The 24,128-nt window shown below is 45.6% G+C and overlaps 1 protein-coding gene across 6 annotated transcripts in view; it reads left to right on the top strand.

Moving 5' to 3' along the window:
* The window catches only part of ARHGAP17 (Rho GTPase activating protein 17), a 337,930-nt gene that overhangs the window by 215,005 nt on the left and 98,797 nt on the right, over positions 1-24,128 (top strand). For all 6 annotated transcript variants that reach the window (XM_078664824.1, XM_078664823.1, XM_078664827.1 and 3 more), the window contains exons 10-14: positions 3,720-3,847; positions 15,190-15,301; positions 15,948-16,029; positions 18,243-18,323; positions 20,215-20,328. In XM_078664824.1, coding sequence (XP_078520950.1) covers positions 3,720-3,847; positions 15,190-15,301; positions 15,948-16,029; positions 18,243-18,323; positions 20,215-20,328 — 517 coding nt within the window. The remainder of the gene's footprint in view (positions 1-3,719; positions 3,848-15,189; positions 15,302-15,947; positions 16,030-18,242; positions 18,324-20,214; positions 20,329-24,128) is intronic.

The raw sequence follows: 24,128 nt of genomic DNA on the forward strand, positions 1-24,128 counted from the left end.
CATGGTGATTCGTGCGCTATACAAGTACCATTACATTACATTAATTTTCCCAGTTATGCCACCGGTGTCTTTGGACACTAGGTGTTCTGAGAGAATAGTTAGCATCTGTCCAGTCTTTTGGCTCTGTGCTGGTATCTAACCGAAATTAATAAGCCTTCTCTTTAGTGGCACTAAAAATAATAAAAATCTTTTTTTTCATAGCACTTCTGCTGTTTCAAGATTTATAAGCAATTAAAAAACAACTTGCCTTTAATCATGGTTCCTCTTCAGGGAAGTCTTCATTGAAGTAATAAACACTTACAGTACTATTCATGTGTGTGAGTACATATGTTAAGCATATACGAAGTAAAGCTATTACTTCAGAAAATAATTTATTAAAAACAGAATATAATTTTGGCAGCCTATCTGTGTCCATATTGACCAACTTTGATGGACATTCCTACCTTCAGGTTCTGCTCCTTTTGATTCTTCCAGGTGCTAAACTGGATCCAGAAAAGACTTGCATCAGCTTCTGCATGCCAGTATGTGGCGCTACTAGACTCCATATCCAGTTTCATCCCACCCTAGACGTGATTACTTTGAGCCGTGTCTAGGCTGTGATGTTGGTCCTTTTCTTCTGAGCTCCTTATGGTGGTTCCAGAGCTCCTCAGCGACCAATTTTGTTTATTTACCAAAAGTTTGACTTCCAAATTAAATATTATCTTGGCAGTGTATGAGGAATGACATCAATGTAGCATGTATTCAAAACGGTAGTCTGTCAGGGGCACACACCACAAACATGGCAAACATGACAAACATGACTTCATATCCTCCAAGAAATGCTCCCTGATGCGCCCGAAGCTATCAGGCCCCAGAAGCCAAACGTTGTGGCTGAAAACCGTTAAAGGTCGTCTGCATCTGGGAAAATCAAAGTTGATTGATCAAAGTTACCAAGGAGAAGCAGAAGAAACACAAATATGATTTCTCTACTTTCAGACGCTCCCTTTCATGGGGGAGGTCACGTAGTCTCCGTCCATGGAACTAGACCTCTGCATCTTCTTCCTTGGATCCCTTCCAACTCTTGAACTGATGCAGCCCAAGTTCCCCATGCCATTTTGTAATGTGCTGCAATTGGCGGCTTTCAAAGAGACCATGCTGCAAATGTTCAATTTGATTCTGCTTCTCTAAGGCTGAACTGGGCAAGCAGAGCTTTTGGGGGCCTCCAGATACGCTGCTTACTGTGCCACTACAGTCAGGAACCAGCCAAGTTCAAATTGGTCTTGGCCAAACCTTATAACTGACGGAATACATTTCATATCTATTTTATTCATTTTAAGTTTTTTTTTATTATCAGATTTTATGCCTCAGTGTTTCTGTTTACCTCCTCGCGTGTTGCATTGTTGCCATCCTGAGTGATCTTTGCCGGTGCAGGCTCGATGAGTGTTAGTCACCTATGACCTTCACTAAGCAAGTTCCCTGCTGACCAATAAAACATTCTATTCATAACATGCTTCACACATTCATTTACAGTAGAAGCCTTTCAAGAGCAGCCCCGCTGATATTGGCCTGGTGGTTATATATTTATAGATATTGTATTCAAAATTGATAGTACTCTATTGCTCAGTTCTCATCGGGTTGTACAGTATGTTTCACCAAGCAAAGCTTGAAAGGATAGTAAACCGTGCCTCGATTAGGAATGGTTTGTAATTTATCAGATCTTTCATTTTGCGTTTTAAAATTTTTTTTATTGGGCGACATGGTTGCGGAATGCACAACTTTTGCTACTATTTTTGCGTCAGCGCTCTATGCATGCCCCTGAAGGGAGAACCATGTTCAGGAAATAAAGAGGGTAGAACTCATGCACCTACAGAGGTTTTAGTTTGACATATTTTGAAAGCTGCACTAGGTCCTTAAAGTGCCATTGGAACCATGAATTCTGATGTCAGTTGCCTACTTGACACATAGTGCAATTGTGAGAAAAACCTTATTTCCCTTCTTCTCCTGTACCTCAATTGTAAGTGGGGAACATTAAGATCCGTCCTCTCTCTCTCCTAATATTTACTGAAGCTATTGAAAGATTGCAGCGTTCGAAGCTCACAAATGCCAGATCCAAACGTTTTTTCCTCAGTGATCCCTCATCGGAGTAACTCTTCGTAGTGTCTCTAGAAGAGGATGTCCGTTAGATGGATCAGTGAATTTAAGCATCCACTGCAGAGAACTGTTGGTATCTGGAAGGTCAGAAGTTCGAATCACAGTGCTCCACTTATTCAATAAAAGAGGCTATGTTTTTTTATTGATGAGTTGTAGAGCATTTGTAACTTAGATATAATTCATTGCATGACAAAAGCTTATTCAAATACATTATGGGAAATGAACAAAATTGAAATGAACAGTGGAATCCTCAATCCCACAGCACCTAATCTGCTATCCCTCTTGTATTTTAACCCCTATGTGCCTACTGGGGTCTTTGCTCACACTGAAACGCACCCACTGTCACAGTGCGAGTTCCACAAGGAACAATACAATTCGAAACATATGCAAAGGTGCACCACAAGGCGATCTAATTAGAAAGGAGAGTCTTTAAATATATATCCAGAGCGTGTGATCTTCAAAGTTCTCCTTTTTTATTTGGATACAAAATTTCTTAAAAATACATAGGCATATAATTTTGACAACACTACAGCCGACACGTTTTGTCCTTATAAAGGACTTCTTCAGGGCACTTAGAATTTGATGCAAAACAGACTCAACGGTAAATCGGAGTAAGGCAGAATCACCAACGTATAAGGATGTCCCACTCATTCGTATTGGCTTTAGAAAATATCTCAACTGTATGTTCTTCAGAGCGATAGGAATGGCAAACAATGCTATACGGGCCCACTCATTTGGGTTGACTTTTCAATATGTAGCAACTGTATGTACTTTAGAGTTTTGTGGATTTCAAGCAATACTGTTTGAGCCCAAAATATAATGCCTGACTACACTTAGCGGAGTGCCCAGTTATTCCTTATTAGAAATGCGCACCACTTCAGATCCAAAAGCCAGCCATGGGCTAGTCCCAACACCAATCTTAGATATATATATATATATATATATATATATATGAGGAGGTTAAAGCACATCAATACATGCTAGATCTTCACCATAACTTAATTTGCAGCCCCATGCTGTATCAATCGCAGCACATCAAATAGACAGAAAGCGCTATCGGCAGCCGATATTAGACTGACGCAGCTTCAGTACCGTTGCGAGCCAACGGTCCTTTATAGGGACGAAACCCGTCAACTGTAGTGTTGTCAAAATGATATTCCTATGTATTTTTTTAGAAATTTTGTATTCAAATAAAAAAGGAGAACTTTGAAGATCACATGCTCTGGATATATATTTAAAGACTCTCCTTTCTAATTAGATCACCTTGTAGTGCACCTTTGCATATGTTTTGAACATTATGGGAATAGTTTGAAGGGATTTTCCAAGTGAGGAGCATGGGACTGTCCTCTGCATGACCATGTGTCATGCTTTAAGGTGTGGGTGACATTTGCTGGGCTGACTTTTCTTCTAGGGCCTCTTAACCTCTTAATCCTTTCTTATCACTCAAACTATGCATCTCTCCTCTGCTGTGTTGGCTTTCTAAGTGCCTGCCATGTCGTGTTCCACGTCTGTAAATACCTAGTTTAGCCAATGAATGAATCAAAAAGGGATTTTAGCATTTTTTAACTCAGTGGTTTCCTGCTCCCTAGATAAATGGACGGAAAAGCCTGCATTTGGGACACCCCTGGAAGAACATCTAAAACGCAGCGCAAGAGAAATTGCCCTGCCCTTGGAAGCGTGTGTCATGATGCTGCTGGAGACTGGAATGAAGGAGGAGGTAAGAAACATGGCTCCCGATGGATGGATGGATGAAGAGAGAGATTCATATTTCACTGCTGTGACTACACTCCCATTGGTTGTTGTAAATATATTTGGCAGTTGGCTTGGAAAAGTGGACTGATGTAACAAAGGGACTCGGGAGTAACAGCAGAATATATGACATGGTATTTAGGAATCTAGAAAGTGAAGGCCCTTAAGAGGTGATTGTTACACTGCTGAAAAGGACATTTGGAAAATCCCAGGGAATTGAAATTCTCATCAATCAGAAGTCTGGATTCTTCTTTGTCAGATAGTGACACATTAATATCACAACTGCTATGAAAGTAAATGAAAATTACGAGTACTCAGTTGCTTGGTAGTTTAGTGTCTGCCATCCTGGTACGTGAGGGAAACATGGTGTTGTTCGCTCACCCTTTTGTTGGAGGGTATTTTGAAAAAAAAAACTTTTTATTCATTTCTATTCCAGCAAAACAGGAAAACAATCTGAAGCATACAAAAGCAGTATAGCACAACCCATACGTATCATAACCACCTTTAAGTATTAAAAAGTCACAATTATACATTGCCATACTAATTGAGACACTCCGCCCTGTACTCAGTGCCGGGTCGTCAGACTTCCTCCAAATCTGAATCACTCATCTCGGTCCGGAGGTGGTTCACAAATATCACCCCTATACTTATTCCACGTCCCCCAGATTTTACTCAATTTTTTGGGACATCCCCTCCTAGTGAAAACCGCCCTTTCAGTTATCATAGCTGCATCCATATCTCTACCCCATGCTGCTAGAGTAGGCACCTCCGGGGCCCCCCCCCATTTTTGTGCTATATTCCTCCTGGCAACCATCATGCCCAGTGTTACCCAACTTTGCCCTGAGCGTGTGAGATCATTTGGCTCCCATATGTTTAACAAGCAACGTCCCGGCTCGGGTAGAAGCGAGACCCCCTCCGATTGCGACATAGTTCTAATCACTTGCGCCCAGTATTCCCCTATTATAGGACAATCCCATATGGTGTGATAAAAGGTTCCTTTTTCTCCGCAACCTCGCAGGCAGAAGGGATGTTCTGCGCTACCTATTTTGTGCAAAGTGTGTCTAATGTAGTGTCAACGGTGTAGCACACGCAACTGCACTAGTCTGAGGCGTGAGGGTATGCCCACCTCCCGCGGGGATGCCAATGCTTCCTGCCATTCCGAATCATCAATCTCACAAATATCTTGGGACCATTTATCTCGTAGGGGTCCCATCAGATCAGGCAAGTTATTCACTAGTTTACAATAGGTTAGAGAGGTCGCCTTCTTAGGCATGTAGTCGGTTAACAATCTGTCTTCCATAGGGGATGCCTCTGGGACCTCTGAGTCATGTGATATTACTGTCATTAGAGCATGACGTATCTGCGTGTATCTGAACAGTTCCGAGGGTGCCAATTCGTATTGCCGCTGCAGATGCTCAAAGGAGACTATTTCCCCTCCCTGCCACATATCTCCGACCGTTGATATCCCAATATCATCCCAGTGATCAAACCCTTTACTATGCCTGAGGTTTCCTAGCCGTTTCTTGTCCCACAGCGGAGTGAGCCGGGTTATTACCCCCCGCCATCCTAATTTGGCCTGGGCCGCATGTCACAATCCAAGTGTATAATGCAATGGTCCAAACAACGTCAGTGATAGTTTCTTATCACAGAGGGGAGCCAGCATTTCCTTCACTCCCAATTGTGCTCTATCTGCCTTAAATGCCGGGCCCGTTTGCGGGAGATGCACCCACTGATTTATGACTTTCAGTTGCGCTGCCCAATAATAAAGTTGTATGTCACGGAGCGCTATTCCACCATCGTACCATCCGCGCACCAGCTTGGCTTGTGCAATACGGGCAGGTTTATTGCCCCACAACAGACTAGAGACCTGTGCTGCAATAGCTTTAAAGTAAGGTGGCTTCACAGGGTATGGTGTATTTTCTAAAATATAAAGGAACCGGGGAAGGGCCATCATTTTAAAAAGGGCCTTTCCCAGTAGGGTCAGTGGCAACGTTCCCCAGTGACGAATGTCTCTTTTGAGACGATCTAGGAGGCTGCAGATTCCTATTATAAAATTCTCCTAAATCGGCTGTAATGTAAATACCCAAGTATCTGAACATACTTTTCGCAATCTTCAGCGGGCAATTGTCAGGAAGAAGCGGTGGTGGGCCGTGCAGCACGTATAGCATGGATTTGGACCAGTTGAGGGTATTTCCTGATGCCCTACCGTAAGCCGTGCAAATATATAGAAGACTTATTATGGAGCGCCTCGGGGAGGTCAGATATAACAAAATATCGTCGGCCTGAAGGGAGACTCGATCTTCCCAGTCATCTGCCCACTTGAGGCCTCGTATCATTGGTTGCCCAGCGTATCCATACTGCCAGTGGCTCTAACACCAGGGCAAAAAGCAACGGCGATAATGGGCAGCCTTGGCGCGTGCCTCTCCCTAAGGGAAAGTCGTCTGAGATGTGTCCATTGGTTGTAACATGCGCCATTGGCTTAGTGTACAACAGTCTAACCCATGAACAGAATTTCGGACCAAACCCCAGATGATGTAGCACTGCGAAGAGAAAGGGCCAGTGGACCATGTCGAACGCCATATGCGCGTCCAGCGAGAGCACCACCGCCGGTTCCTGTACATATTCTGCGCGCGCTAGCACACCATGTAACCTCCTCAAATTGAGCGCCGTGTTTCTGCACGGCATAAAGCCTGACTGGTCTGGGTGTATGAGCTTTGACAGGTGCTGCATGAGTCGAGTCGCCAGCAGCTTGGCAAGGATTTTAGCCTCTGCGTTTATGAGGGAAATGGGTCGATACGAGGTGGATAAATCCGCGGGCTTCCCAGGTTTTAAAATTGCCACTATGGTGGCTGTACGTTGATCCGGCGGGATCTCTCCCACCCTCAAACTGTCATTGAACATATTCAACAGGTGAGGCGCAATGGAATCAGCCGTTCTCTTATAGAGCTCGACCGGTATGCCGTTTGGTCCTGCCGCCTTGCCCGATTGTAACGCCCTAATGGCTGCTTGCAACTCATCTGTTGTAAGGTCAGCCTCCAATTCTTGGGTTTCTTCAGGGGTTCATTTGGGCATGGCGAGGTCCTGTATATAAGTCCGTGCCTCTTCCACTGACATCTCCGAGTCAGAAGAGTAGACTGTCTGAAAGTGTCGTGCCAGTATTTGTACTGGTTTTTTTTGTGGGTCTGTTGAAGGTTGTTCCTCCACCGTCCTGAGCTGCGCTAGCCATCTATCACTTTTTTCCCGCTTATCTAGCCATGCCAGTAACTTCTCTGCCTTGGGTCTCTAGTGTGCTGTGCCCGCTCTGCAATATCTAATTCGGACTCCAGGTTCTGCAATTCCAACTGTCCCTCCCACTTGTGTGCCGTAATGGAAGATCTAGCCTGTCCCCTGACAACTGTCTTAAATGCTTCCCAGAGAGTGGTGGAGGAAACAACAGAACCTGCATTGTCTTTAAAGTAATGCTTCGTCGCCTTCTGGAGTGCCCTTCTGATCTTAGGAATTTGTAGATAGCCTGGGCGTATCGGATAGATCCGGCGCCGTTTCTGATGGTGGAAGGTATATTTGAGTATCAGTGGAGAATGATCTGAGATGCCCCGTGGTCTGATTTCTATATTGTCTATATTCTGAAGGCTACTCAGCGAACCCAGAAAGTAGTCTATTCTCGTGAGACTATTATGGACATTGGAGTGATATGTGAATTGGCGTTCTGCGGGGTTGTGTCTTCTCCATACATCTTTAAGGCCCATTGCGTCCATAAAACTCCCAAGGCGTGAGACTCCGGAGGCACCCGCCCTCAGAGGGAACCTGTCCATGGAGTCGTCGGAGACTGTGTTAGTCTCCACCAACAAGTAGCTCCCCCACTGGCAACTCTAGTAGAAACCCACTTAGGTCTGGGAGGGCCAATGCGTGTAGCGCTGGAGGGATGTAAACCAATACAATATTTAAGGGTCTTCCCTCCCACTGTGCAATTATGGCAGCAAATCTTCCTGACTCATCAGATTTGACTCCTTTTATTATCAAGGGGAACTGCTTCTTCACTAATATGCCAACCCCCCTGGAGCTAGCTGTAAATTTAGAGTGCACCATCATTTTGTATCCCCACCTGTCCATTGCCCTGCTGGACGTGCCTGTGAGATGTCTCTTGTAAGAGTACCACTGCCGGTCCTCCCCGTTTTATACACTGAAGAACCAGGCCAGGTGAGAGCACGAGCAAGAGGGAACAGTGACTGCAATGACGGCGGCCTCCTGACCTGCTGGGTGGCGGCGAGGAGACTCTCCCCCGAAATTGAAGGCGGCGGCCAGGCTCGGGCCTCTTGGCCCGGCAAACAACAGAAAAGAGAGCCGGCGGCGTGGGGTCTCGTCGGGGCTGCACTGGGGGTCGGAGCGGCAACACCGTAGACCGACTGAGCCACACGCGGTGCACCCGCGAGACTGCTGTGCCGGACCACACGATTACACCAACCGCTCATAAAGGGCCTGCCACGTTCGGCGCTCACCGGCAGCACGAGGAGCTATAACGGGCAGCGGAGAGGAGCCGATATAGCACAGTACCCAGTGGCTAGATCGAGGGTCGCCTACACAGCGTTCCCAGCACGTATGGCTTCGGTCAAGGGGTGCAAGTGAGCAAGATTGCAACGGACTAAGCTGCGCAGCAGCGCGCGTGCGACACCGATACGATTAGGGAAATGCGGAATAAGCGCAGGACCGGCACTACAGACCCCGAACAACACCCCCCAAGGTACAACAGGAGTGTCGCTGTAAGAGTGTGCCCGGGTTCACAGTACTGCGGCACGAACATAAAGGCCCTCGGTGGAGGCCTGCAGACTGCCCCTTCTAAATAGAGCCACATCAGTCCTGCGGAAGTCTAATAGAGGCAGGTAAAGGCTACGAAGTGGACAATGAGCGGCAAGGGGTCCTGTGCGACCCAGCAAGGCAAGCTGGACAAGTTTGCTTACACTAAGGACTTTCCCCCATTGCCGGAACGCAGGGGGACGGGGGCTATAGGCGCAGAGGACGAAGGGGGCTCCAAAGTGACGCTGGAGGATGTAATGTCCTTTATCCAGCCGGACAGGAATGTATTAGATAAATATACACAATTTAGAAGAGAATTGCACAGTAATGTCAAGTGGGCACGGCCCGTGACCTACAGTGAACAAGACAAAACAACAAAATTCAGGCAAAAGCGAACAAGGCGGTCTGTATACTTGTACTCAGTGAACAGACTTGATTGCGTTTTTGAGCACCATTGCACAAAGCATTTGCGAACATTTTAGGTACATATGGTACTAATGTGTCGACGACGTTTCGATGGCAAAACCTTAAATACATGTCATCATCTTCAGGACAAGAATATAAATCATGGTTGTCTTGAAATTAGATCCTTTGTACCGGTCGGGAAACTGGAATCCAGGCTGTGGAGGCGGTATGGGCAATGAGAGCCTGCGGGGGAGATAAACCAATAAACAAAGCGGAAAAGGAATGAAGGGAACTCAGCATTGGGCCACAAGGCCAGTTAATAATTACCCTTCTCGAGCGGGTCTGTTCCGCGATATCCCGCATTTGTCTTCGAGACCGTCTGGATCACGGCTCGTTTTAAGCCGGTAGCACAATCGCTGTACACGGCAGCTTCAGGCAGTCCCCGCCTGCCGCACAGCAGACGCGCTGGCCCAGCGTCAAAATGTAGTCCCCAGCTACAAACGTGCGCATAGGCCGCAACTTTTCGCCAGCGATAACTCACGAGCCCGAACTCGGGAGCCCCAGCCTGGGGTCAATCAACTCCGCTCCACCTCCGCAACACGATTTCAGGCTCTGGGTACAGTTTTCTGTGCGGATAAATGTACGGATTTACGGGGGAGTCGGCCTCACCTCGGAGCTCCACTAGACTGCGGCCATCTTACTTGGCTGCTAGCCACGCCCCTTGTTGGAGGGTCTTTTGGTAGACTAGCAGAGCTCTCTTGTGCCTTATAGCCACAACTTGAAGTTGCAATACTAGGACGTTGAACCTGAGCTGCTTGTATCTTGTGTTCTCTGTGTGACACTTAAGCGATAGTCCGCGTGCCTGTCAGAAAGAGGAGGGCACTTGTAACCTCATTAGACTCTTTGCAATGCTTTTCATTTTTCCTTTCACCCGTGAATACATTAATATTTAATATTTTTTTACACGTTTACCACCTGTTTTAACTTGTAGAAGATTTCCTTTTCATGCATGAGAAAATCAGAAGGACCGTGATCAAAATAATTTTGTCTTAAAAGGAAAAGGTTGTGCCTACATTTCAAGATATTGAAGCCACCCAACTGTCCTGTGGCAAGGTTCTTTTAAGAAGGTCAGGTTTTAAGTAAATGCCTTTTTGATTCCAAGTATTTTTGGCATTCCTCTGGCTTTTCTGATGAAGTTGTTTCTGATTTTCGTAACATTCAGATATTCCATTTTTATAATTTCCTTAGCACGTTGGAACAGCGGAACAAACCATGGTAATGGATAAAAACAAGCCCTAGGTACTTCCTAGATAGTGTCTAAGTGGCAGCTATGTGGGAACCATCAAAACAGGAAAAATATTTTTAGAACTATTTTATAATGTTTTTGTTGGTCTGCAAACCTTAAAAGAAAGATGATAAATCATGCAAGTTAAAGAAATCAATGGGAATTTCACTCTTATATTATGAAACCTCACATTTTTATTGTAGGCACTGCAGATGTTTTGTGTGTAGCCAGTAAGAAACAGAATATAGTATTTTCCTGTTGGCACAGTGGGGAGTAGATACTTCTGTGTTAGAGACTGCCCCTAATGTGTGCAGGGATATAGTGTTCATTATATAAAACAATTGCTTTAATACCGTATATTTTTAGTAATATGGAAAGCAAGTTGTACCTAGTGGAAACGTTTTTATATGAAGTATTAATTAAAAGGATACAGTCCAGAATTAATTAAAAGGATACAGTCCAGAATTCAGCTTGTTACATAGAAAGAGGCAATAGATTAGTGACCTTCCCTTTCAGGAGTTTTGCACCAATTTCAAGATATTTTTAGAGCTGGTCATAGGTCAAACGGACATCATTTCTTATATTTATCTCTTTCAATGCACTTAATTGGTATGGTTTACAGGCAAGAAAGTGCCACTCGAAGTGTCCCACATTTGGTGTTGAATGCCACTCATAAAGGTCCTGAAACCATGAAAATGTCACACATTAGTAGTCTGAAACCTTGGCAGCTATGTAGGTGACATCAAACAAGATTCTGTAATGTAAATTTTGGTAAGTGGTGTTCATGGGTGTGATAAACAGGACATTTTATGAATTCATAGTTTGTCAAATGTTATTGTCTTCTGATTGTAGGCAATCTCTTATCCCTTGGTAGATGTTGCCAAACTTTCTCAATTCTGCTCTTGTCTCCAAAACATTTGTTTTGTTGCTTCTGTTGCTATGGCCAGTTTCTTTTAGTAGATTTTATGACCCACTCAGAGGATTTTGTTTTCATACTTGCCTACATGGAAAGCTGTTGTGATCTAGAGTACATGTATGGTCCTCCCATGATCAACCCTCACCACTCAATATGCGAATGTTTTTTGTACTTTGGGTTTCAATATGTGCACTCTAGGGATGGCACACTCTTTGTTTTTCCAGCACAACTGAAGTCACCTTCGCAATGTTTAGCAATAGTACCTTTTCAGTATTACACGCTTTCTTTTTTCCCGGTAATAAAACCATCGCCTAGTAGCAATTTCATGACCCAGGACAGGAGGATGTCTGTTTTATAGAAGGTAAGTTTCAAGTGCTGGTTGAGTTCCAAACTCTAATTCTCCATGTCCAATCCCGAGCCACAAGAATGACTTGGGCCCAGTTGTTCTTGATCTTCTTGAGAACTCTGGGTAGGAGTGTGATCCGCGTTGGAAACTCTAGCGTGCAGAACTGCTGACATTGTGTGTTCTCAGCAGTGGCAAACAGATTAATTCAAGGTTCTCCCCAGCAGTGGTGGTTCCTCCGCTAAGGCGGAGGTTCATCGCCCCACTGCTCTCTGGGCAGTTGTAAGAGGAAAAATAAAATAACTCAGCGGTTATGATCATTTTATTTTTCCTACTGCAGCTGCTTATTTGGGGCGGAGATGTGCTCCGTGACACCAGAGCACTGCAGAGGGAGGAGTGGTAAGTGCACTCTGTAAGTGCCCATGATGCTTTGGCCTGTCGGGCCGGCCCAAGCGCCATGCACACTTTGCATGTTCTCCACCCAGGCTGCATTACAGCCTGGGTGAAGAACATGCCCAGTCCCCCAGCGTCTGTTAGAGGCCGAACCACGGTGCTCAGACCAATCACAACTTTGCATTGCAGGGTTGTGATTGGCTGTGGAGAGCCTGGGAGCCCGAGTGCGTCCTGCTGCTGGACTCTAAGAAGACGAAAAGGACCGGGTAGAGGCGGCGGCCGGCGCGAATCCAAGTAAGTGTGTTTGTTTCTTTTTTTTAAATCATTTTCATTCCCCCCTCACCACCCTACAACTCCTGTCTGGTAGCAGCCCCTACTGCTCTCCAGTCTAGAAAGTGACCTTGCACCACCTGCAATGGAGCCGCCATTCACAATACGCTAGGCATAGACTTCTGAGTGTGTCTGCTCTGGCCTTCAGGGAGCCTGCCAGATGTTGAACCACTAGGAAAATGGCATGACCAGCTATGTCCCGAGACGTGGGTCCTCTTGACACAGGATCCAGGACCCCACCCTGTTTGTTGCACTACCACATAGCAGTGGTGTTGGCACATGATTGACGTATCTGTCACTACAGTTATCTCTGGGTGGGAAAGGAAAGGCATCTGCCGCTGACCCAATCGAGTTTCGTCAGCCACCATTGCGAGTTTTGTCAACTTCCGTAGAGATTTCGTCCATGTCGGAGAGGTTCCCCTGATGCTGTGCCCACTGGCACTGCAGGTCCCACTGCAGAGCCTGCATATGCCAACTGGCATATTTTACAAGCAAGATGCAGGAGGCCATGAGGCCCAATAGCCAGGATAGAGGGTGAAACATCGGAATCGCAGCCTGAATATCCTGGACTCTCCGTTCGGGAGAATGGGCCAGAAAGTGTAGTGTGTACAGAACAGCTTCAATGGAAGGGAGCCTCTGAGAGGCAGTCAGATGTGACTTTGGTTCATTAATCGTGAACCCCAGCGAATGCAGAAGGTCTGCAGTAGTCTGGAGCTGGGAGACGACTGCCTGGGCGAACCTGCCTTCAACAGCCACTCGTCGAGGTAGGGGAAGACTGGAACTCTTGACTTCCACAGATATGCTGCAATCATCGTTATCACTTTGGTGGCATCCAAGGGGTGCTGGTAAGGCCAAAGGGGGAGCACAGCGAACTGAAAGTGCTAGTGGCACACCGTGAACAACCGGTAACGTCTGAGGGCAGGCAGGCACTGCAAGCACTCTGTCCAAACAACCTCCCTACATGACATTCTACCCAGACAAACTGGTTCTGAGAATCCTTGCTTCCTTCCTTACGAAGGTGGTGACTCCTTTCCATGTAGGCCAAAGTATCTCCTTACCTACTTTCTTTGCCCCGCCCTCACCCTTCCTAAAGAAGAGAGACTCCACTGTTTGTGACCCAAAAAGAGAATTATTGTTCTACATCAGTCGTACTAGAGCGTTTTGGGTGGACGGTCAACTGTTAATTGGAAATGACGGGGCAAAGAATGGAATGGCTGTGCAGAAATTGACCATCTCACTATGGTTAGTGCTCTGCATAAAAATCTGCTACACAATGGATAAAAAGTGACCCCCTGAGGGTTTACGTGCTCATCCCACCAGAGCCAAGGCTGTATCCACGTGTTAGCTCGCGGAGTTCCTGTCCTGGACATCTGTCAGGCAGCAACATGAGTGTCTTTACACACGTTCACCAAGCACTATTGCATGGACAGACAGGTTCATCGTGATGAATACTTTGCCCTTTCTTTCCTGCAGGACCTTTGGGTCTAATGCATTTGCAGACCCATCTGTGGCGAGGTATTGCTTGGTTATCTATTCTAAGGTAAAGAATTTGTGACTAGAAGTGTCTATCAGATGAGCAAGTTACTTATCTTTGGTAACACCTTATCTGGTAGAGAGCCTATCTAGTTGCAGATTCCTTACCAACCCTCCCATCCTCCGCAAACGGATTTCTACATAGGGTCACCCTTATGAGGCCCATAGTGAGGCACACCAGTTCAATTGCATTCTTCATAGCTCTGTGCTTCTGGCGTGAAAAGGTAGCGTAAATAAACTGATTTCAGTGTGCGGTGCCTATATAGGCACCACCCCAATGTACTGTCACATGCAGCACGGATGATGCAGACCTGAACAACGCCACTTACCGGCACACAGGAGTACTCTTCAAGAATTTCTGGATCCAGTCTACCTCCTGGTGATAATTCTTAGGTAAGGAATCTTCAGCTAAATAGAGTCTCTACCAGATAAGGCATTACAGAAGGTCAGTAAGTTGTTTGTTAGGTTGTGAGCGGCGATGCAGTAGAAATGTTGGTGTTGTGTCTATATGATTGTAACTTGACACATAGCACAACACATTTGAAAGAGTCTTGCAGAATGTGCCTCTTTGGTTTTAAATCACAAGATGGTGCTAGAGGACTAGTGATGTATTGAATATTGCCACAGCCACCAAACATTGAGGTGTTGAAAATCTGCATTTTCTTAATTATAAGGTCATGACCGTACTGTGTTACATGAAAAGGGGAAGTTGGGGTTGGAGGGAGCTGCGAGACATGCCAGTGTGGCATGTGCCGATGTTCTGGTCAGGCGAGATCTGATACTGTAACTGGTCGATATTAGGCACATTATATTCAGTTTTGCTATTATACAGTTCTTGCTTGTAACATGGAGCAGATGGCGTTGGTGGTCCTGAGTTTTTGTGGTGTTTGCCTCGATATGTTAATCCTTAAGTATTATATTGCAACAATTTAGCTTCAGAGAAGCAATGGCGAGAAAGGAATAATTACAAAAATTTATCTAGAGAAATATCTCCATCATTCAAAAAAATAATGGCACTGGAAATCAGAGCTAGTGACGAGATGACTGACTTTTTCATCCTTGTAACTAGACATTCGGTAAAATAATCTAAAAGCCGAAAGGACAGAGCTTCAAGTTTAAAGAGTCTATGCATCAATGCACCTCCCCAGTGGTCACTGTTTGTAATGCCTGTGCACACGTCCATGCAAAGTTGTTCTCAGCTCAAGTAAAATTCAGCCCTGCAGTGCACTGAATGATGATCAGGTCACTCTGATCTGCCTTAGGCTGTTGATGCTGTTTGTTCTATACATACATTTAAAACGTTTATATCCGCAGGGTTTGTTCAGGATAGCAGCTGGAGCGTCAAAACTGAAGAAGCTGAAGGCGGCCCTGGACTGCTCCACGTCACAGTTGCAGGAGTTTTATTCAGACCCCCATGCTGTAGCAGGTATACATGACCCACCAATGTTATTCTTTGTTAATGTGCCTAGTGCTTACTGATTCAAAATGTTGATTTACTCTGCTTCCAGATTTTTAAAACTTGCCTCTGAAAATCCCCTCGCCTCTCTTGTAGTTCAAATCCCGCTTTGTGTATAGGGCAGTTTGACAGTGGTGACTGTACTTCAAATCTTTTCTGCAATCCAGACTCCTAGATGGCCGCATCACCTCTTGGGAGATAGAATAAAGAGCACTCATGTGGCTCTTTAAATGTGTCCTGGGTGCGCCTACTGCTGATCCCAATTCTGTTAACCGAGTATCTTTCATTCTCTACCCCCTACCTCTGTGCCCAGAGTGGCACTAAGGGAGGTGGGAGACCTCTTCCTGTGTGTAGGATGCATAGATACAAAACATATGCTTACTCGCTTGCCTTTGCTTACCTCTTGTCTTCAACTGCTGAGCAGGACTCCATGATATTTAAATGTAAACTAAAGAAATAGTCTGTCCCCTTCACTGTTGAATGCGGTTGTGTTTGGGTCGTCCTCTAAAGGAAGGCTGCAGTAAGAAAATAGACTTGTCAGTAAATTCAGTGGGCGGTGAAGCAGATGTGTCCAAATTACTATCCGCTCTAATATTGTCCAATATCTGTTTTGCAGGTGCTCTCAAATCCTACTTGCGTGAACTACCAGAGCCATTAATGACCTTTAATTTGTATGACGAGTGGATCCAGGCTGGAAAGTAAGATTTGATTTATGACTAGTGCAACATGGGCGCAAACTAGCGATTTTAAGCAGCACAATATAGCCCTCATGTGGGATTTGTCCTAGTCATTTAAAGCAATACTGAGACCCTGATGTTGGAAGCAGCACTGTGCTTGCAGCTCTGCAAGGTCTTATCTTAAGGGGTTGTGCTCAGACTAGGCAAGCCATGGTCTCATTGTGCAGTCCTTGGAAAACTGCAATCCCTTCGCATGCTGCAGCTTCATTTTTCAGGCATGGACACTTTGTTCAGGCATGGCAAACAGTTACATCCGCCAGGCTCGATACCTGTACACGGGCTCAAAATTCAACAGGTCCTACTCGTACTACATACCCTGGAAGGTCAGCATATACCTTGCACATATTTCATGCTGTAAAAGCTAAATGTCTCAGCATGTGAAAGCTCCATTTTTCTGAGACTATTCTTGAAGTTTTGTTACAGTGTGGCAGGTTCAAGGATCAACCCTTAAGAACTGTGCATGGACTGAGATGAAAATGTAGCAGGGCATACTGACGACTTTAGTCGTTCAGTATGTAGTTTTGTCAATGTTTCGTGCTTCAGAAGGTACGTTCTCCCTCATCTAATCTGTGCTTGAAACTGTGGTAGCTCTTCTTTAATATGCAATGCATTCACCCTGAGCACACCCAAATTCCTGCTCCAGACTATGAATGCACCACTTAAAATATGAAAACTCTCCATGCTGGCGTCTCGTAGGGCTATTCCATAGCCTTGAGCATAATTTTATCCCTGCCACCCAGGTGCCCCATACTCATGACTCTGTAAGCAGTGCAAATATTGCCAGGCTGTAGATCTGCTCTCAAGTTCTTCACTTTCTAATGTTGACCCTTGCTCCAGACACCTTGCCAAACCAATCTTTGTTTTCACTTTCACTCGCCAGTCACCATAGATGACAAGTTTGTGGGTTCCTAAGGTGATTTTGCTGTAGATATATTATATATTAGAACATTGAATTGTGGAGCACTCCATTGAGTACAATGGAGTGCCCCAAACTTCTACGGGCCGGTAAAAGGCCGCAAAACAACATTCCAATGTTTTTTTACAATGGCCTCTCGGAGCCCGAGGGGCTTTAAACCCCCTCAGGCTCCGAGAAGACTTTGTTTTACTTGTTAGAACATTCTGCCCTCTAGTGGCAGAATGTTCTAATAGCCTTCAGTCGCGGCTCGCATGACTCGTGGGTGGGGGGGTAGCGCGGGAGTTTGCGTGTGTGTTAACACGGGGGGGGGATTTGAAAATACAGTTTAAAAACTTAACTTACCGGGTCCCATGCCGCCTCCACTCCTGGCTGGTCCCACGTAAGTAAGTAGGCATCCTCCCACCACTCCCCTAAGCCAATCACAATGCTGCAATGGCAGTGTTGTGATTGGTGCGGACGGCACCCAGCGGGTCGCCTATCGGGTGGCCATTTTCTCTATGTAGGCTGCATGCAGCCACATAGAGAAAAGACAGAGTTTGCCCCAGAGGGCCGACCAAATAGTCAGGGCCCACAGCGTTGGGCAAGCCACTCCTCCCCTACCCGCCCGCCCCGACCAGACATACCATTCTGCTTTCTCGCAGCGCAAGAAGCAAAACCATAAAATGTTATTTAAAATACAATTTTATATTTCCGTTTCTCACGCTGCGAGAAAGCAGTGGGGCGACGCTCCTCCACCCTAATGAAGGAGCCACCCCTGATTAGCCTTATAGCCCTCCATAGATGGGCTATACCGGCCATAAAAGTCCCGCTCACTTGTTTAATGGCCGGTATAGCCCGCTACGGTGGTCTATAAGGCTATAGTAACAAACAATATCAATCCCAAACGAGCATCTTTGACTGCATAGGGTGAAAGATAACCTGTACTCCGCCTCAGCTATAAACCAGAAAACGCAAAGCCAATAGTTCTAGCCTCTGATACCTTCTGGATTTAGCAGTGCTTTTTTGGTGATGCTGATGTTTTTTGCAGTTGGGAAATAGTAGAAGCATGCTTGTGTGAAAGATGATTGTTCAGTTCTGGAGTGATGTTTGCTCAAAGAGCCAGGGTTTCTGCCAACTACTGTTATTTAATACTTATGCTACTGACCTTGAAATTATGGGGTGACATAGCCATGTGAGCAAATTGCCAGTGACACTTCTCCTCCTACTCCTGTCACATAGCTCATGTTGGTTTTAATGTCTACACTTTTGTCTCCCACAGTATTCCAGATCAGGACAAGAAGCTTCAAGGTTTATGGGTGATCTGCAATAAAATGCCAAAGCCCAACCTGGATAATTTCAGGTATGTCAAAGAGAGAGGTGTGAGTTGTTGTTTAAAGAGTACTCACTCACAGGTGTATGGACCTGAATGTTAGTGTGGAACCTGTGAAGCCACTCGTCCGCTAAAGCACATAAAAAAATGTCAACAGCATTACCTTTGCTTTTTTTTCATTCTTCTGTAGCTCTGCATGTCCCCTAAAGTATAGCTATTTTCTCTGTTTCTTAAAATTCTATCTCAGTCAGAAGGTTTAGGAACCTTTTCTGGATTCTCAAGGTTCCTTCATTTTCGCTCTTTCTTGGATGCAACAACATATTATTACACACTGCTACAGTCTTCACTTCACTTCAAGGAATCTTTATTCGATGATTAAAAATCACCATAAAAGCACATACATTATACATAAGTAAAAAATCATTAAATCATTTTCAAGATCCCAATTACAGTGATTATTATTTACATATTAAAAAAGAGAAAAAAAGGGTTGTGACACTTTAAAACAGTTAATAACAACATTTGAACGTCATTCTTCACCTCTGGTTGCCCTTAAGCGAACCGCCACTGCTACAGTCCATTAGCACATTACACATGCTTGAAGAAACCCCACAGAGGAAGTAATCCCATAAAAAAAATTAATTGGATGCTTGTCTCTGTTATTACTAAAAAACAAAACAGTGCAAAGGGAGGAACTCCTTTGCCCTATAGCGTTGCTGCTTTGAAACGGAAAGCTATTACTCTTGGGCCTCTAATTCTGCTCCCTATAAAGTTATTACCCTGGCTTTGACAGCCCTTCGAAAGGTTTATCACAGTCATCCCTTTGAGTTGTAGGGGGAATATTTCACCTCCGAATCACAATACTCATTTATCTTGCTCACATAGTCAGCTACCAGCTATTCTCCCTATACCTTCTAGAACCAAACTATAAAGTTTGGGTCCTGAGCCAACTAGCTAGTGATGCTTGAGTAATACTCTGGGCATGGTGCTCTCCTGTGGTTATCTGAGAAAAATTAAGGTCATATTACGTGTTTTAATTATAAGAACAGTTTATCTTATTTCCTTTTTATTTGAGTTGAAGCACACTGGATCAGTAGAGGTACATGAACAACAGTGTTGGCCGCGACCTAAAAAATACCCAAAATGATCAAGTATCCCTTAGAAGAGCAGGTAATCAAGCTCATACCTGCATTTTCAAGTTTTGCTCAAGCTTCCTAAATGCTATAGCATAAAGTTAAGATATGAGGAAATAAAATCCCAGCCAAGCATTGGGAAACTGCTCAGTGACCAGGAAAATAAACTTTAATTTTATTAAATAATCCAAGGCTAGTATTAAAGTCCATGAACTTGCAGCTTTCAATCATTACTCACGAAGGTCTTCTCAATTCCCACTTTACACATGCTGACTGTCTCACGACCATCTGCAATCAGCCATTGTACTAAAAGGCATTTTCGACTGAGGTCCTTCAGCTTCCACGTTTCCTCTACTGCCACATCCACTGCCACTCCTCCAAAAAGGTCTCCCTGTCGGTCTTTTCCATTTACGCCATTTGCTAAACCTCATGATCCTGGACACTCCGCTTACACTCATTGGCACAGCCCATCCTCCTCCTTAAGAACTTAAGTTTCAACCTTTCAGTGACCTGAAAATCCTGTCCAGGATGCCCGTTTGCACCACTAGTGTCTTTGAGTTTGGTAACTCACAAAGTACTATATGTGCTCAATATTTACCATGGATGACCCCTCACCCCGTGCCAGCAACCTGTCAATTCAGATATCTGCATGCTGCGTCTATTCTTTAGATCTTTCCTTTACTTAGTCTCCTGTTTCAGTACGATCAATGGCTCACTTTCATGTGGTAGTCAAGGCTATAAAAACTATTTTTATGCAAATTCCATTTATTCTTTTTTGTTTTGTTTAGGTATTTGATCAAATTCCTGGCAAAGCTTACGCAGTACAGTGATATTAATAAGATGACACCCAGCAACATTGCAATCGTGCTGGGCCCCAATCTGCTCTGGGCGAAACATGAAGGGTGAGTGTCCACCAGTGTGTACTAATATACTTTATATACACCAGCATTAACTTTCCATTTTGAATCTTAAAATGCTTCGTTTTTTCAAACTAGACATGTAACGCTTTCCAGACAGCTTGTGCACTGACATTTAAAACAAAGAGGAATGAGACTCAGAAAAAAAAGGTTTTGCACTTCAAATCCAACACCAGTCCGAAACCTCATTCCCTAAATAAAGCAAGTCATTGTAATGACGTGCGTTGTAATGGAGCTCGTGGTAATGTCAGTCGTGATAGTGATTGCTTTGTAAAGGCACTACGTTGTAATGCCTGCTTTGTAATAGATTTTTCCTGTGCAGTAGGCATAGGTAATTGCCCAGCTTTAAAAAATGACTGTTCGAGGCAAATGGGCTGCTGAATTTATATCTATGCATAGATCGCCGCCTAGTGTTGGGTCCGGATGATTGCACATTGTTGTCCTGGAAGAATCTTCGAAGTATCACGAGATAGGTGGCTCCTCCCTTGGACTACAGTGCGCATGGGCATCCTCTCCATCTTCAGATTGTTTTTTTCCGCCATTGGGTTCGGATGTACCTTCTCGACTCCAGTTCGGAATATACTTTAAATACTTTTCGCGAGGCCAAAAGGCCTTCAGGGCATCGGTATTGTCTCTCGTTCGGTGCCCAATACTTCATCCAGTTCTTCGAACAGGACGTCGAAGGCCGTATTGCCTTTCGACAGCTAGGCCCCGACGAGCGTTGACGATGGAACGGAGCCAGTTCAAGAGATGCCCCGTCTGCAACTCTAAATACCCTCACATCGATGTGCACCCGGTGTGCAACAAGTGCCTATCCCTGGACCACGACGAGGCCAGCTGCATGGCCTGTTCCAAGTTCCGGTCGAAAAAAACACTTCGGCTTCGACGCGCCGCGAGGCAGTCGGCCCAGCAAACAGCGCCAGACCCAGAAGATATCTTCCAGGCAGACGTCAGCGAGGGCGCCGATCAAGAGGATCCAGACCAGCAGTTGGACCCTGCATCGGAGCACGACTCACAATATAGTGTGGACGAAGAACAAGACTACGTCCATGAGGAAGACATCGTCGAAGTAGGAGACGACGCAGACGCCATCGGAGCCGTCGATGACGACTCAAGCGATGAGCAAGGCCCATATTCAATCGCGGGGCCCAATACTGACACTATACTCGATACGGCTCAGGTCGAGGCATCGCCGGAAGGCCTTAGCCAAGATCTTTACCCGCATTCTATAGCCCCGCGTCCAAGCCTGGCTAAGAATACTTCTACAGAGCCATTGGTCCATCAGCCACTTTCGACTGCGAAATCGAAACCGAAACCGACAGGAACTGTATCGAAACCGAAACTGCTTACGTCAGTCCTCGGCTCGACAGCTTCGGATTCGTCGGCTCCGACACCATCTAAAAGTGTCGTTAACCTTTCGGGGTCACAAGGGGGCATCAACCCAAAATACGGGACGCCGAGGCCTGTCTCTGCCGTCAAGCACATCGCGCTGACGCTGTCGACGCCCACGCCCAAAGCTGCCGACACTGGCAAAGGACTCAAGGCTAGGAAGACTGTCGATCTGAAACTTCCAGCCTCGGTGCCGAGATCCAGCAAGGCCTTCGAGTCGAAAAGTACAGCCGACCCGAAAGAGCACGTCGCGTCGAAGCAAAAAGGCGTACCTGTTGCGCACCGACTGCTCGAATCGACGCAAGTCCACAAGCAGCCAAGTGATCCAAAAAAGTTGGTCGGATCGAAGACGGCGACACCCTCAAAAACGGTCGGCTCGTCTCCACTGCTTTCACAACCTATAAAATATGGACTGCCCCCAACCACTCGACCAAAAACGGTCGAGCCACAAACAAGCACCGACACTACCAAGAAAGTGTCGGCAGTTTCCAGGCGTCAGTCCACTGAAGAGGGTGTCATTTTCCAACCACCCTCCTATGACAAACAAACTAAACTGTTCATCGACTCGGATACAGGTAGACTCACCATTTATAAACGGAAAATAGCTCCAGATGGACCTTTGGAGTCATACAAAATCCCTCTGAAAAGAAAGACTCCGCAACCTCACCTGTTCTTTCAGAGCCTGTGGAGTCCTATGAACAAGACTATTCCTATTCACCCACACGCACCTATGAAGATATAGGGGAGGGATACAATGAAGATGAGTTCACTTATCCTGCTGACACAGATCATGATGAACTGCAAACATGGACTGACCCTGTTGACCCTGGTGAACCACAGAACACGCCTGACACTCAGTCCTATACCATCAAAACCTCACCTACTGAAGATACTGCTGCGTTTAACACTTTAATTGAAAGGGCAGCCAAAAACCATGATGTGGACATGCATGCTGACCCAGTAGAGGAGGACTTTTTGTTTGATACTTTCTTAACTTCAGAAAGGTCAGTAAAGACATTGCCTATGCTAAAAGGTGTCCTTCAACACGCAACTGACATCTTCAGGGAGACCACAAGGGCACGGGTTGTAAACCCAAGGATTGAAAAGAAGTACCGGCCTGCACCTGTGGACCCTACGTACATCAAAGGCCAGCTCCCGTTGGACTCCCTCGTAGTGGCTAATGCTCGTAAACGGGCAAACTCTCAAACCAGTGGTGATGCTCCCCCTCCGGACAAAGAATCCATAATCTTTGAAGCATCTGGCAAGCGAGTAGCAGCTCAAGCAGCAAATATTTGGAGGATCTCCAACACACAAGCCCTATTAGCCAGATATGATAGGGCACACTACGACACGTTAGAGCAGCTACTGCAACACCTGCCTGAGACTTATAAGAAGGGAGCAGAAATGCTGATACAGGAGGGGAAATTAATTTCAAATGCGTCCATCAAGTGTGCGCTAGATGAACCAGACACGACAGCTAGGGCCATAAACACAAGTGTGATGCTTAGAAGGCATGCCTGGCTACGCATCTCTGGTTTTAAGCCGGAGATACAAACTACTTTACTCAACCAGCCGGTTAACCCTGATTTTCTCTTTGGCCCTGATGTAGACACAACCCTTGAGAAAATTAAAAAAAGACACTGAGACAGCAAAATCCATGGGAGCTCTGCAGTCACAACAGTTCAGGGGCAGTTCCTTTCGTCGCTCCGTTAACAGGGGAGCCTCCAGAGGTCAAGCATCACAGCAAGCCCAATACAATAGAGGAGGCTCACAGACCACCTATAACAAGAACAATAGGGTGGCTATCGGGGGAACAGCACCAAAGGCAGCGGACGCGGGAATAATAATGCCAGATCCTCCGCCGCCAATAAACAGTGACGTCTTGTCACTGCCCCCGACCATGTAACACCAGTCGGGGGAAGACTCCAGCGGTTCCTGCCAGTCTGGGAAGGCATAACCACAGACAGGTGGGTGAGAGACATTATACAATACGGCTATTGTCTAGAACTTACCTCCACTCCACCCAACATACCCCCAAGGCACCGTCCTATGTCCGCAGAGCACATGCACTTATTGCAGCAAGAAGTCCTCTGCATGCTGCAAAAAGGGGCCGTAGAACTCGTGCCTTTAAGTCAGCAGGGTACAGGGGTGTACTCACTGTACTTCTTAATACCAAAAAAGGACGGGTCTCTCAGACCCATTCTAGACCTCAGACCCCTAAACCAGTACATCTTGTCAGAGCATTTTCACATGCTGACTTTACAACAAGTTCTACCATTGCTCAGTCAAGGAGACTTCCTAGTAACCCTAGACCTAAAAGACGCATATTTCCACATTCCCGTTCACCTACGACACAGGAAATATCTCACGTTCACCATAAACAACCAGCATTACCA

This window comes from Lissotriton helveticus, chromosome 10 (genome assembly GCF_964261635.1).
Source record: "Lissotriton helveticus chromosome 10, aLisHel1.1, whole genome shotgun sequence".
Classification (NCBI taxonomy): Eukaryota; Metazoa; Chordata; class Amphibia; order Caudata; family Salamandridae; genus Lissotriton; species Lissotriton helveticus.